General features: G+C 38.6%; 2 protein-coding genes across 2 annotated transcripts; one reads left to right on the top strand and one right to left on the bottom strand.

Annotated features, from left to right (window-relative positions):
- Positions 1-2,204: 2,204 nt before the first annotated feature.
- Positions 2,205-7,340, bottom strand: RB195_000559 (uncharacterized protein; the record flags this gene model as incomplete). Its single annotated transcript, XM_064196972.1, has 6 exons — positions 2,205-2,347; positions 2,432-2,522; positions 3,963-4,057; positions 4,654-4,749; positions 6,985-7,110; positions 7,229-7,340. The coding sequence occupies 6 exons, from the start codon at positions 7,338-7,340 to the stop codon at positions 2,205-2,207; spliced, it is 663 nt and encodes a 220-aa protein (XP_064052853.1).
- A 2,755-nt stretch (positions 7,341-10,095) lies between these two features.
- On the top strand, positions 10,096-12,175 carry RB195_000558 (uncharacterized protein; the record flags this gene model as incomplete). The annotated part of the gene is made up of 3 exons (XM_013435155.2): positions 10,096-10,234; positions 10,313-10,467; positions 11,993-12,175. The coding sequence occupies 3 exons, from the start codon at positions 10,096-10,098 to the stop codon at positions 12,173-12,175; spliced, it is 477 nt and encodes a 158-aa protein (XP_013290609.1).
- Between the last annotated feature and the right edge of the window lie 2,672 nt (positions 12,176-14,847).

Genomic DNA, 14,847 nt, shown 5'->3' with positions numbered 1-14,847 from the left:
AAACAACGTGGTTTGAGTACGGGTGGAGGGACAGAAGCGAAATCATCCACTGGGAAACCATCGTTAATATCGCGAAATGATTTTGTTGCATTTCAACGTTTCACAAACCAGCAGGACATAATTTAATAATAATATTTAACTTAGTAATAGTTTTATTTATTTATTTATTTATTCACATGCACGAATGATGCACCAAAAAGAAAAAAGAAAAAGAGAAAACATACTCGTCTAAGTCAGAACATTCAAGAAAAATCGGGAAACTCATTGTCACTGGAGCATGGCGCAGTCCTTTTCGTAGCGGGTCACACGCCAAACATGTCCTGCTGGTTTGCTCGTGCTCCAGAAAATGAAAAATCCTCTCATGAGATCTACTTCATAATCTGTCGAATGTGGATATGACTTTTGAAAGGATTAAAATTTTTAAAGAAAAAGAAAGCCACGAAAAAAAGCAATAATTATGAACCGAGAAGATACATAATGACTGTGTTTGACTTTTCAACTTCGAGATATCCAAATGGCTTTGAATTCTGTAAAAATGTATTTCATTCTCATTTCTATAGGAGGATATGCCGCAATCACCTCTCTGCATTTTCTCTATTTTTTTTTACAGTTTCCTCCTCAATAAGTGAGTCATTTATTGTTCTCCTGTACTACTCTTTTCGTAGCTCGAATATGAGGACACAAAGTGGTTTCGCTATTGTAGAATATTTGATGCTTTAACATTTTCATTCCAACAGGTCATTCATATTTTTGTGTTTATCACTTTATTTATATGTTCAACCTGCAAGAATTTTCAGAGCTTTGTATAAAAAAAATTTAAAAAATCAAATAAAATGTTAATAATAATACCAATAATAATAATAAAAGGATAAATTCATTGGCATATCAATCCATTTGGAATGCGCAAACGAGTTTTACTGGAGTTCGTAATCGTTGAGGTTTTGAAACGCGTGTTGGAACCTATACAGTGACTTGCGGGGGCCAGCCGATGAGCAAGTCAATGTTTTATATTTTTATAGTTAGTAATAATAATAATAATAGTAATAATAATAATGTAAATAATAGGCTTTGTAAACTACTAAAAAACGAGTTTTATTAGTGCTGCTTGCAAAATTTTCGTATTTCATGCCACATTTTGTTTGTACGAAGCAGTATTTCATGTCAGAGCTGAGCCAAGTTTTCACATAAATTTTATTAGTGAGACCAATGTGTCGCAGTAGTTATTTCTGCGTGAACATTTCTTTCTAATTATTCATTCACAACAGTGTTGGGGATCATGTTCAAAATAATATGCTAGTAATAATAACAATAATAATAATAGTAATATTTATGAGTATTTCCTTTAGACTTTAGATCAAATGTAAATCGCCAATCGCTGTATTCGAATGAAAAAATCCGTGCGATTCTTCAAGAGTCCAGATAGCGTTACTGACAATCTTAATTTCCCTTCTACTCAATATTCGATATTTGCGCCGTGCAAAACGTGGTCATAGTTTCTGAAGACTCTTCCAGAGCTGATAAGCACCGGAGCAACATCCTTTGACAAGTACATAGCCTGTCGAGCTACACAGCAGTCTCCAAACGGATCCTTCGTTTTGGACAAAAGGGTCAAGCGAAGAAGGGTCAAACTTCAAAATAGTTTCTAACAAACATCTAGCATGACTGATGGGACAGACACTCACTACATGGGCAAACTACGATTTCGGGAAGAGTTCCGATTTCATTTTGAACATCGCCACGCCATTTTTTAGGATTTGAATTCCCTTTAAGCACACTGAGAATATTCTTGAATTTGGCACATATTGGATGTGGAAAGAATTCTGTAGATTAAGCTAACTAAGGACTTTTCTGCGCAGTATTTGAGAAGATGGTGTGGTTTCGTGTACGAAGAAGCTGATACAACACTTAGGTGAAACCAAGGTCGCATACCGGATCGTAGATTATGGAGACCAGGGTGGTTCACACCTCAGATTCGTGGAGTGATGCCTTTAGGTCTCCAAGCAAGCAGTCTCCAGACTGCGAAGCTTAATGCTCTGTATTTCGAAGGTTATCCATTTTAGAAATCCTTCAAAAAGTGAATGTTATGCTGAAGGAAACATTTATATGCATATATGTAATAAATGCCAACAACTAATGTAATGTAAGAGCTGCATATGGGACCCGCCTACAAAAAGAAATCACAACAAATAAGATTTGAACACAAATTATACAGGGACTCCGCCACTTTGTGTTCGATTGTCAGACGTCGCTTGGTAGAAAATAATGAGTCCCGCGTGAGTGAAAAGGTAACCGCAGACCATAAGTAAAAGACGAGAAATGAAGAGTTGAACGAAAAAGACAGCAGCATCTAAAAAATGATGTTATTTTGCGCTGTTGTCATTGTTAATAAAAGTGAATCCACTCAGATACAATACAGAAAGGATAAACCTACAACAGCGCTTCAAAATGTCGTCAATACCATGGATGTTCCCAGATCGCACTAAGACAGCAACATCCGTTATGAATTTAGGTATGTCGTGAATCTAGAAGAATTAGATAAGGTCGAACCTCAGTTTTGCTTTTAAGTCCCGAAATCTCTACAAACTCTGCTTTTTCTAAGTCGAGCGTTCCTTTAACGTCTTTCACTTACTGTAAGTGATCTCATTTCATCACCAATTTAAAAAAAAACGACTTCCCAGAACTAAAATAAAGGCCAGGACAAATCTTGCGTCATCGCAATACATTACACATATTTTAGAACACCAAAACAAATTCCTAACAGAAAATTCGGAAACGTTCTTAAGCCGCAAATGTGTGTCAGAAAAAAATGTGAGGTCAAGTTCAAGTGTAGAAATCTAACACAACGTCAAAAAAAAAAACAATTTATGTCTAACCCTAATACTCTACATCTAACCCTAAGAAAGCATAAAGGATAAAGTTTCTGGCGTTGATCAATCCGCTTGGGGTGCGCCCCCACGTTCACTTCAATTCAGAAATCGTTTGAGGTTCACGAACGTGTAATTGGCCTACACAGTGACTTGCGGTGGCTAGCCGATGTGTCAAGTCAGTGTTTTTAACCTCCAAGACAAGTCTGGTAGCAATTTATCGACCCCGGAGGGATGAAAGGCTTGGTGAGCACTAGGGCGGATTCGAACCTCCGATCGGTTGTGCAGGAAGCGGAACCTAAGCCTTTTGGCTAAGATCAAAGCTTAGTTTCTGCTCTTATCTAACCCTAATACTAAAGGAAATTCCTTCACCGCGACATGTCAACCACATAGTACCCCATTTTGTCAGCCATTCTCTGAGCTGACTGGTATTACTTCCAATTAGAACCTCCCTCTTTGCTTCCATGATTGCCGTTGGTAGTCAAAGTATGTCCAGAACATCCATGCCGTTTTTGTCCAGCTTTATTATATGCTTCGCATATGGTTTATTTGTGGTTTTATAAACTAAGCACCACTACATAAAACATCTTCTCAGCTCTCGTATAGGATCTATCAAAGAGTGCAAAAGGCAGCACATAAAACTGTTCACGGACGAAGGCCGTAAAAGAATCATAGGCTCTGCTTAAGAAATGTGAAAAATCGAAAACAAAGGGAAGGTGGCTGTGTTCTGAGTCAGAAAACTTCTTTTCAATAAGTGCTATTCGTTGCTATAACATTTTAATGAATTTAATTTTAGTGAATTTTCCGCTAATTTCTTTCCACATGGAGGTCTGTTTGCTAATTTGAAAAATGGCCACTATAGTTCATATTTTTGCACGATCACAATGTACAGGTAGTCTAAAAACGCATCAACGTTTTGTTGTCTGTAGTCGTTGATTTTAGATCACCGCTAGCTCTACTGCTATTCCATCTAGAACATTAGTGTATCCTATGATGAGCTAATTAGAACCAAAGTAAGGTTTTAATTTTCCAAAAGGTTATATGAAAGAGGACAACAACAGAGAATAATTATTACTACTAATAATTATTCGGACTTACCAAGACAAGAAACCGGGGACCGAAAAACAGAAGTATCCAAGGTAAAAGGACGTTGAAAGTCAAACCATACATAACTAGAAGTCGCATACAAACACCTACAATAGAATGATATCAATAATAGACAAAAAGAAAAGAAAAAGATTGGAAAAGGATTAGATAAGCGCGAATATGCTAAGAAAAATATAATGTAAGCTTGAACCCATATCAACTCTAAACGGTGAATTAGACTGTTTGGTACCTAAGAAAATTTCAATTTTCTATTCTATTTTAATTCCAATTTTTCAATACTAGACCTAAAAATTCGCAGTACTCAGAGCCCTGATGCCGATCCGCCTGAGCGTGAGCGGAACTGAACTCACATATAGCAACTTGAATGCCAACTTCTGCATGTCCGCAGTAATTCATACTTTGCAACTCCTTCCTCATCTTCACTTCTTATTAAACTTTCTTTTTGAACCGACTTACGAAGAAATTTGAAGTTCGATCACGACTTCATGGGATTACATATGAAACTCTATGTGAGAACCTTTTCAAGTGGAACCGGAAGTGAAACGCGGGATGGCGTGATTCTTCGTGTGTCACTACCGAATTGTCAAAAGCATCAAAGGTCAAGCTATTGTCACCACAATTACGAATTACAATTATTACGCATTTGTGGGTGGGTGCACATTGTTAAATGCAATGAACTTACCGAACAATAAATTGAGTGGAGTGGCCATGTTTTCGATTTTAGACACGATGGAGCTGTCGCACAAAAGAGAGCTTAGACATTTTTCCGGTTTGTTTTCTGAATACGGGACTGAATAACGGTTATTCTCAACTCAATAGTTTTTAATAACAGTCTACTCTTCCAACAAAAAACACCATTCATTGGTTTTCCACTGATGTACAATAAAACTTGAATATCTGCTATAAAGTAGGTGAAGAGAGGAAGAGAAAAAGGAAAGCTGAGAATAAAAAAATCCAATATTCCAATTTTTATAATGAAAATTATAAAAAAAAAACTGAAAAGGGACATTTTATGAAAAGACCAACCACAATTGTCAAGAATCTACATAGCGAAGAGGAAAAATTAACTAGAATTGGTACAGTACCTAGTAACTGTAAGGAAAGGCGAGCACAACGAAAAATTTGACGTAACATTCCTTACTGTTTGCAGGAGATTTTCTTCAAAATTTTTTTCTTTTCTTTTGAAAAAGATTTTTCAAAATTTTCTTCAAAAAATTTCCTTTTTCTTTCTGCTTTAGTGGTTGGAATGAGGATCCCTGTAGCTGTAGCCGAATGAAATTTTAAAGTAAACTGCAGAGATACTGCATCATTCTTGGTTTGTTTTATAGTAATTCTTTTTTGCTTGAAAGTTACTTGGTCAAAACTATGGGTTAGTGAATACGTTGCGAGCATTTTTCTTTCAAAGTTAAAAATCAACATAGAAATAAAAAGTGTTTGCAAAATTTTATAAATCCTTTGATAGAGAGTTATTCGCTCAAAACGACAGTAGCGTATTGATTCCTTTAATCTTGTTGATGATTGTTCCTATTATTACGATAGAGTGTCAAATGGGCGAAATGGAGCAATTTGGGTTTTTTTTTTGCGATTAATGTCAGCGAACCACGAAATTGAGGTTGTTGGGATCTCTCCAACAGATAGAGGGAATGGTGTGGCTCTGAGTGCGATCACGTCCAATTCTTCTTAATTATCCGGGAAAATGGCGTGGGAAACACCTTCGTCCCGCAAGATCCTCCTACGATGCACCTAATGACCACGTCTGCGAGAGCAGGCAGACGCGCCGCAACCGGCACCAAGAAAGGCAGGATTGGCAGTCCATTGCTCTGATTGTCTACTCCCTCCTAGACGACAATTTCGTTGTGCTCTGTTCTTAAAGACCACTAGTAGTCCAGAAAAAGAAAAGAAAAACAGTCCTAATAGCACTCGCATTCCCAACGATGCAACTTATTACGTGTAAGTAGAACGATAGGAATCGCCGACATATCAACGGTTGTGCAAGATGGGGAGTTTTCGCTGCATGTTTAGGTTAAACTGATTGAATTACGGATGTCAGACAACTAGTGAATCGTTCCTTTCTATCTTCTAATAAGTTATGTCGTAGAAAGGCCCAATCAAGACTGTTCCCCCACTTTTTTCAGGATTACTAGGCGGGGCTGAGCATGATTACGGTCACAATTGTGAACTACGGGACTACTGCTATCTATCCCTACTCGTGGAGAGTTTCCAACATAGTTAATTTTCTGGTATTATATTGATTTTATTCGAGGTGATAAGGCCAGTGAAGTGTTCGTGAGATCTGTACTTCGAATGAGACGTGGGAAAGATGAAGAAGAACAAAAACAGTAATAAGGGGCGAAAGAGAAGACGAAAGAAAGGCGAGTAGTACGTAAAAATAAGGAAAAATGAACTGTAGATGTGGTCCTAAAACTGAGAAACGAAGCTTTCCCCTTTCACCCCCCCCCTCCAACTTTCACAAATTAAGCTCCAAATATTAATAACGGGTACCACTTACACAAGAACATTTCAAAAGCTAGAAGAAACTATCTAATCCTATCACATCCTTAGATTACCGATTCATATAGCTAAGATTAAAAAAGAAGAGAATACCAGTAGACAAGTACAGTTCTAACAGCGTGAAAGTAATCAAAGGGTAACAAACAAAAAACCATCCACACCTTCCTTATAGAACTCGAAAAACAACACATGAAAATAATGCATGAAATCTGTTTTCCCAAGAAATGATAACTAGTATCAACATCAACGGAATCTTTGTTCTTAGTAGTACGAAAGGGCTGGGAGCTTAGAGGAGGAGTAATACTTTAAACGTTCATGATATTGCATGGACACAGACGATTCCCATTTCAAAATTTTCTATGCCCGAAAAATTCCCGAAATTTTGGTAGGAATTGTTTCAAATAGAAGGAAATAGGAGTTCAACTAAAGAATGTTTAAACGTAACTAGCTGATATACTCGTTCCATTTTGGAAGCAAAGGAAGAGTAACGTTTGAAATATACCTGTGGTGGTGTCGGAAACGCCTGCGGCCGGCGTGGAGTTCGAGTCAACGGCGCAATTCTCAGAGTTTGGAAGAGCCGAAAACTTGTACTCTCCACCTTCCAACATTGGTGGTAGCCGTTGTTCATCTAAAGACTTCCAGTACAATTCTGTGCTAAAATTGAATTACTTGGTTTATTTCTAAAGAGGATATTCTGTAGAGAAAGAAGCAAAAGAAGAAATAAAAAAGGATGTATTTCTACTTACCACCACTGGGCCCGGACAATATTTTCTTGATTCTATTTTCTCCATCTCCAAGAATCCGTTTCATTCGACGTTCTCGTCTTTCTGCAGCAGAAAGACTCCCATTCCCATCCATTAGTCCAAAATCTAAAGTAGAATAAATAGCTACATTGTTGACTACCAACATTTTTCCATTTTATTTCCGCAACGACAAAAACAAAAAGTGGCGAAAACGAGCGATTATACGCACAGATCTGAGCAAATGTTCTCCTTCCTAACTGTCAAAGTACGAACCGTCTCCATCTAACAAACGCCGAGACAGGATGAAAAGTTGGCATAGAAATAATTTCCATTGATACAGTCGAGATGGATGCTATTGATCGAGACAATTTTGAATGAGGTTTTCTCATCTTAAGCGAAGTAACGCTAGTAAACATCCTCAAATACTTATAACAGCAGGCAAGTAGGTGTTTTAGAAAATACATTGCAAATGTCGAGATTTGAAATATCAATAAAAAAAAGCATGTTAGAAAAATGACAAGGATCATCGTATTGAGGACTGTACAATATACCGTATCACCTCTATTCAATTCAATCATGGTTTCCGTTCCATGATTGGGTTAACCACGCAATATGATTATCATCAATCCGTCAACCTTTATTTGTACTTTCCATACAAAATCCACGTGATGGTGCTACTTAGCGTCACACTTGTTAGCAAGGGCAACGCGAGGTTGAAGTATGCTAGCCACTGCAAATGCCGTATTTTATGTTTGAGGATTTCAGGTACTTGTCCAGGGATATAGTTGCATCTATTAGATCTGTAGAATAATCTTATTATCATCCTTATCCGACTTATATTACCCGGATTGGGGATGTTTGAACGATGACGGAGTTGCTCGCGTTCTATCACATAATAAGTTGCATCGTACGGGGAAATTTCATGATAAAAAACAACCGCATTTGTTGGGAAAATCTACATTCGATTAAAAATTATCTAGGATTGGTTCAGTATCTAATAATTGTGTCAGCTGTGCGGGTAAGGCGAACACAACGAATAATTTGACGTAACATTTCTAACGGTTTGCAACCAGAACGAGAACGCCAACTACTCTGCCAGAGCATGTTCCGAGAAATATTTAGATGACTCCCGCAACACTGTCCTTTCAGGCGCCGCCGTACTAAGCGCTCCTGAAAGACCAGCACTTTCTTCTATTAATCCATCGAACGAGAAAACCTACGGCAGCTTTCTGAGCTTCATCCTTTTCGTTAGGTGCACAGGTTCGTCTCACTGCTGTTCGCCACTTCATCCCATGGTAGACAGACCAGATTATGTGTAAGAAGCTACGAAGAACTCAAAATCGCCACTTCTCAATCACTATTTTTTGGCAGGAAAAACGCGCAGGATACAATCCGAATACTCGCAAATATCCACATATTATTGTATGAGCATGATTACATACAAACAGAAAGTATGAGTCAATAGTGACACAGCAGACAATGCTTTTTTTGTAGCGAAGTTTAGAACAGAGTTTCTTTCGCACAGTTTGATCAATGTCGCAAAGTTGAAATTCTATTTTGAAATAAAGACTAACTGTCTTCAAGTTACCAAAACTTTGCCGCAGATTAAAATGGACAGGTAAGGATAGTTTTCAGGTCTATCTCAGAGAAAACATCTCTTTCGAAAATGTTGCTAGCTACACCATCGCACGTACAGTCGACTCCCGTGGGACAAAACAACATGAAGCACCGTTCAGTTGGGTAAGGGTGCTCTCGAAGCGGTGCGGTAGAACGTAGCGGTAAGGATCGAGGTGGGACCATCGCGAACGGAGAGATGAGTGGTGCTAACAAGTGTCCTCCTCGATCCTAACCGTTACATCACACTGCACTGCATCGAACGCAGCCATTTACGTAACTGCAGGTCAGCATCAGGTCATTTTGACTCTATTGTAGACACAAAAGTCTACACACCTTTCGACGTAGCTACCAATTGTGAGGTTCTGGCTACGACCCTGATTCGTTTGTGAAAATATTTCAATTCAACTTGACTCCATTTGTAGTAAAAAGTCCCACAAGTGAAATACCCTAATAGGCGCAGTTGGGTCAAAACAATTTCAGGTGTGGTGCAAGTACGCAGCTCGTGAATGAGCTGAACCGTCGATTGCTCCGAGCGTACTCCACAGCTGAACGAGGGTCCCATCGCACTACTTCGAGCCCAACGGCAAAAGTCATGTGCCTTTGACCCGACTGTATTCTGAATTACTACAGTATGTCTGATGAGATGGTTTTTGTTGGAATCCTGGAGTATTTCTATATCTCCCCCCAAAAGATTATAGACGGGCTAAGAACTGGTGAAATGCTAACGTATCCCTAAATAATCTAGCAAAATTGTAGGGAGGTAAGCAGGCAGAACAGCAGAAAATGATGAGAAATGAGAATGAAATTGAATGATGAAAAATAGTTATGAATGAATTGATGAAAAATGCAAGCTATGAAGAATGCCACTATGACTCTGATAAGTGACGTGAACGAAAGAAAAAAACGTCAAAATTCCAAGAATAATTCGAAAGACGGCAACTAGCGGTTCAAGAAGAAACCCATTCAAATAAGCCAAGGTGAAGACGGAACGAAGAGGAGCCGAATGCTGAAACGACAGCGGGGAAAAGCGAAACAAATGCATGCGCAGGAAAATGCACATATAGAATGAGGAACAATGCATTTAAAAGCACTGCATTAATGCATTAAAAATACACCGGGAGCAATTTCTCCCCGCCAACACCTTTTCATAAAGGACTTTAGCATTGCAGGTCTTGCGCACCCCAAACAGATAAACTACCGTACTCCGATTGAAGGCGAATGCCGGAGATATTTCTGGCGAGCCCATTTCTTTCATGTTTTTCTCCTCTCCACTTTTGAAAGAAACTGCTTTAGCAAGAGGTAGGAATCCCTATCCAAAGGTAACTGTATTCTCCGAGATATTACCACTTGCTTCGAAGAATCGCAGTAACGCGAAGAGAGGAAGGCCGGCTGGTTTGTTTCTTTTCGTTTTTGTAATTGTTGCTGTTTTCTTAGGATTTCTCTCCCTTCTGCTTCATAGAGGTCATTTAGCTTCGTCCTGCACGCAAGAACTACAGTCGCTCTTCTCTTGTTTGAAGAAATGGGAATTCGACGATAAACCATGCGCTAAGCAGCACTCGGCGTACATGGATTGTGTTCATGAGTCGGAGCGTGCAATGAAAGAATACAAGGAAGCAGCAACAAAGGTATTTTTACAGCTGAAATCACAGAAATTGTCTAGCATTTTCAAATTGTAGCAGAGTTAGTTCATATTAACTTCTTTTTTCTATCAAATATGGGATGGTGTACCGATTCTTTGCTTTTTTATTGTGTGCATAGCTTTCTCCAGAAAGTTCCTGTTGCATTCAGTGCATACTAATATATTTTCTGTCGGCAACTCTACAGATTAAAAAATCCACAGCTTAGTAAACATCTTCTGCAGTGTCGCAGAATTAGTGGATGCACATAAATGAGGTGTCAAAAAGACGTTGCCCAACAATGCAGAGTAGTGTTTTTGAGTTATTACATTCCCTTTGTAAAGCATTTTGTTGAACGTACCAGTGAGTTAATGTACGTCATCGAATCTTTTCTGTTTTGGTGGAAAAATCTTCATATTATTAAAATTAACCACCCATGTTTTTTCTTCGAACTAGTTTTAACGCGAAACTTGTCATTTAAGCGTCTAACCTTGTTTGAATTGTCGTCGTATCAACATTTTTACCTTCCACCAACGCTGTATTTTTGTCACAGGCAGAAAGATTTTTTTTGAAAAACTTCTTCGAACACCATTGCTTGTGGTGTTTTCCCTTTCAAGATACGATTTTCTCGGCTTTGTTCGAACGCCAGGACATGAAGTTGTTCAAAAAGCAACATAGATGGTTTTCTTATATGACGTTTACTCGGATTTTTGAATTTTCCCAAAATTCTGTGGAAAAATACAGAGGTGCGTAAAATTTTGTAGATAGAAAGGTTCCGTTCACATCTCCTCTTTTGAGCCAAAGATTAGAAATTACGTCTCTTCTCCCACGACAAGATTTCTAGTTTTTTCAAAAATACACAAGTTTGTTTTTCTAACAAGCGAAGACAGTCGAAAGCTTTTGTAACTTATTCTGTTTATGTTTTCTATTCTAACTATTTTTTTTACTATTTAATCGGAACTATTTTTTTCCTTGCTTATTTTTGTGCTCTTTCTGCTCACATATTTTTGAGTGGCAAAAATTGGGCTTTTCTGCGCAGCAGCGATGCCTGAGAAGCAACACTTTCGCCGCTCCGAACATACGTAGTCTCCCATGTCCCATTCGAACCTGCAATTGTTTGGGTGGTTTTGATTCCATATTTATATAATTATGGTGGTTTATTTCAAATTAATAATATTCTTTGCCACCTTCATTGCTCTAGTGCTGTGCATTGTGTGCTTCACTAATAATATGAAGGTGATAGAATTGTGGACAACCCTGCTAGGTAGCTTTGTGCTGCTATAGTTTCTTACGTCTACAACAATTGCTTTAATTTGTCTTATGTAAGGTGTTGAAGGAACGAAAATTATCACATGGTTCGTGTCTTTGTTTTGATTACTACTACTTACTGGTTGGTGTTATACATCTTGCATGATTGTTTGGTGAAAAACTGAATTACTCTTCCCTCTCTCTTAGAAGGATTCTCTCCAAGTTACTTCTGAAACTATTTCTTCAAGCCGTCATTTTAATGTCGTTCAACAACGTAACGTTTTAGGGAACGCTTGGGGAAGGAGCGGACGGGAAGTCACTAACCACCGCCCAGTTCAACAAGTTGATGAAGTTGTTTCCTCAACCAGATTTGGGCCAACGACCTTATCGTCAAATGAAACGGTTGCCAACGCAATCGTATGCGGAGGATATTTTCCACAGAAAACACTGGAAAATGAAACCTAGCTAGTCTAATATATATTAGATTTTGTATATTTTAGTGTATAAATGTATAAAACATTCCCAGAATCTGCGTGTTCCTTGTACATCGGTGTTTTGGAGCACAACTTTTTTGTTTTGTCATTTGTTCAACATTCAGATATATTTGTGTTTCTTCATATAATGCAGTTTATTATTATTTGTAGGGTATGGCTGCCCTAAAAAAGTTTTTTATCAAGCAAAAACTTGCTAAGAAACAGAAGCAGAACCGACCCATGCCTCAATGGGTACGAATGAAAACTGGAAACACGGTGAGTAGTATTTTGCTCATAAAATTTAATTAGTTCTAACTTTGTTGCAGTTAGAAATTCCATTTATACAGAATTGAGTTAGGACAACTGGTCGAGTTTTCTTACATGGTTTACCTTGTTTCACCTTCATTGCTCTAGTGCTGTGCATTGTGTGCTTCACTAATAATATGAAGGTAATATTATTGTGGACAACCCTGCTAGGTAGCTTTGTGCTGCTATAGTTTCTTAAGTCTACAACAGTGGAAATTAAAAACTGAAGATTTTCTTTGCGGATAAGGTATATTTGGGGGACTTCATCTGCACTTTTGACTATTAGGATTGTTATGTTAGCATTTATGTTTTGTTCTTGCAGTGGACGAACGTATAAAGAAAAAGATATATACGGAGATTGTAAAAGAATTGGTCTTTTTCCTTTCCTTCTCACTCGCATTGTTTCAGATGAAGTACAATGCAAAGAGGCGCCACTGGAGACGTACTAAGCTGAAGCTCTAAATTTCCGGTCGTCGAGATGCTGCCGATCTTGTTATGGATGTTATTTACCGATAAATTTTGTTGTTGAATTGTTCAAAGGTGCTTTTCTTTTGCTCCTATTTAGTTCTTGTGCTTCTTGGAGGATTAATCAAAAAATAGAATGGAATACAGATTAATAGAATCGTAGAATGTGAAATGGATCACATGCTACTACCACATCCCCTGATTTGCAATTGTTTCTGCTGGTTCTCCCTGCAGTTCCCGTCAGTTACACTTTAGTAAGCTACACATGTTTCTCTGATTCTTATAATTCATAGTGTATTTGATGAATAGCTTTCATTGGGCGCATTGCAACGGATGATATCAAGGGAAAGTATGGATTTGCTTTGCTCTTAGAAAGAATGTGCGAAGGCCTATCATGTACGTGGCCGTATGTATGTACGTATTATCGTGGCTTAAAGGTAGCTTTGGAAGAGATTTTCGATTTTGATGAATTTTTGCTGTAGAAATACGAACATCGAAAATAATTTATGTTACGTCCAATTTCAGTAGGTAGGGCTTAGACAATCAGATCTTGAAAAGGCAAGTTTTTGCGCCTATAAACTTGACGAGATGTAACTACTTCGGGTTGCTAAGTGCTGAATTTACTCGATCAAGCAACTTTTTGGGCCCCTGTGAGCAATGAAATTCCCTGTACTACGTCCATCGGTTTCTTGGATTGATTTGTGAGGGGTGTCTTGTGATTCGGCTGCAATGCTTGCAAACTGTGTTCCGACTCGTATTTATTGCTGAGAAAATCCATGGTCGAAAATATCGTCGAATGCCTAACCAGTGTATCAATAAAAAAGATAGGACAAATTAACGGTTGCAGAGATAAAATGATCGGATTGCTGGAGCAACTGGTTCGTTAGGAGGTGCTGGTCTCGGTCCGATCAGTTCACAGAGCTCACAGCTCCGGCATTGTCACAGACAAATTTGAACGGAGAAATCAAATGTGTGTGTATGGGGTCGATAATTACATTCAATCCAATTTATTTATTTCTTCTTTTTTGAATGGATTTGAGTTTGTTATTCATGCAGGAGAGGGTTCATGTAACATAATTACAGTCCCAAAAAAGATTGCGTCAATCAGTGCGGAAGAAAGTTAGACCTAGTGGTTGTGGAAAGCTTAATCATTCATTTGTTTCTTGATTTACCTGTTGATTCGCGTACTAAAAAAGGGGAAGAAAAGTGAGTGCTTAAACAAAAAAAAGAGTGGAGTAAGCTGGGATTCGGTTCTGTCCATTACTTTGCCCAGGATAACTTGTCATTAAAAGCATCACCCCGCGAATCTGGAGTGGTACGGATTTCCGGTGGAGTATTCGTATACAGAGTTGTGGATTATGGGGAGGATGGTGATTCCGTTCATTTCTTCCTAATTGCCGTAGAAAACGGCCTGGAAGATACGGCTTCGAGCGTTCCGGCGCACTAGTTTCTACAAGGAGTCCGGTTGGAGCGCGCCAGCCCTGTGCGGCGCCGCATCTTCCGGGCCGTTTTTACGGCAATTAGGAAGAAATGGATGGAACCACACCTTTCTCCATAATCTACTATCCCCTATACGAATACTCCACCTGAAATCCGCACCACCTCAGATTCGTGGTATGCTGCCTTTAAGTTAAGATAGACTTTAAAAGGAAATCCAGCTCCACGGACTTCTGTCAGTTCTTAAGTTCTTATGTGCAAGCTGTAGGTGACTCTGACATTCATTATGCCAACAAAATGAATTCATTTGCATTGGAGTTACAGATGCAAAATCTGTTGTTCGGCAAACGGGTGAAATGATGTACTCCGCTCAACTTGTGAGCAGAAATAAGAGCGTTAAAATTTTGAATGTGCATTCTGTGAGCTCTGACGTTGTCATTTGGGCAATCTTCGCCGTTTC

Source organism: Necator americanus, chromosome IV, assembly GCF_031761385.1.
Source record: "Necator americanus strain Aroian chromosome IV, whole genome shotgun sequence".
Lineage (NCBI taxonomy): Eukaryota > Metazoa > Nematoda > Chromadorea > Rhabditida > Ancylostomatidae > Necator > Necator americanus.
Note: the sequence above shows the minus strand (reverse complement) of the source record. Positions and strands in the feature narration are given on the sequence as shown.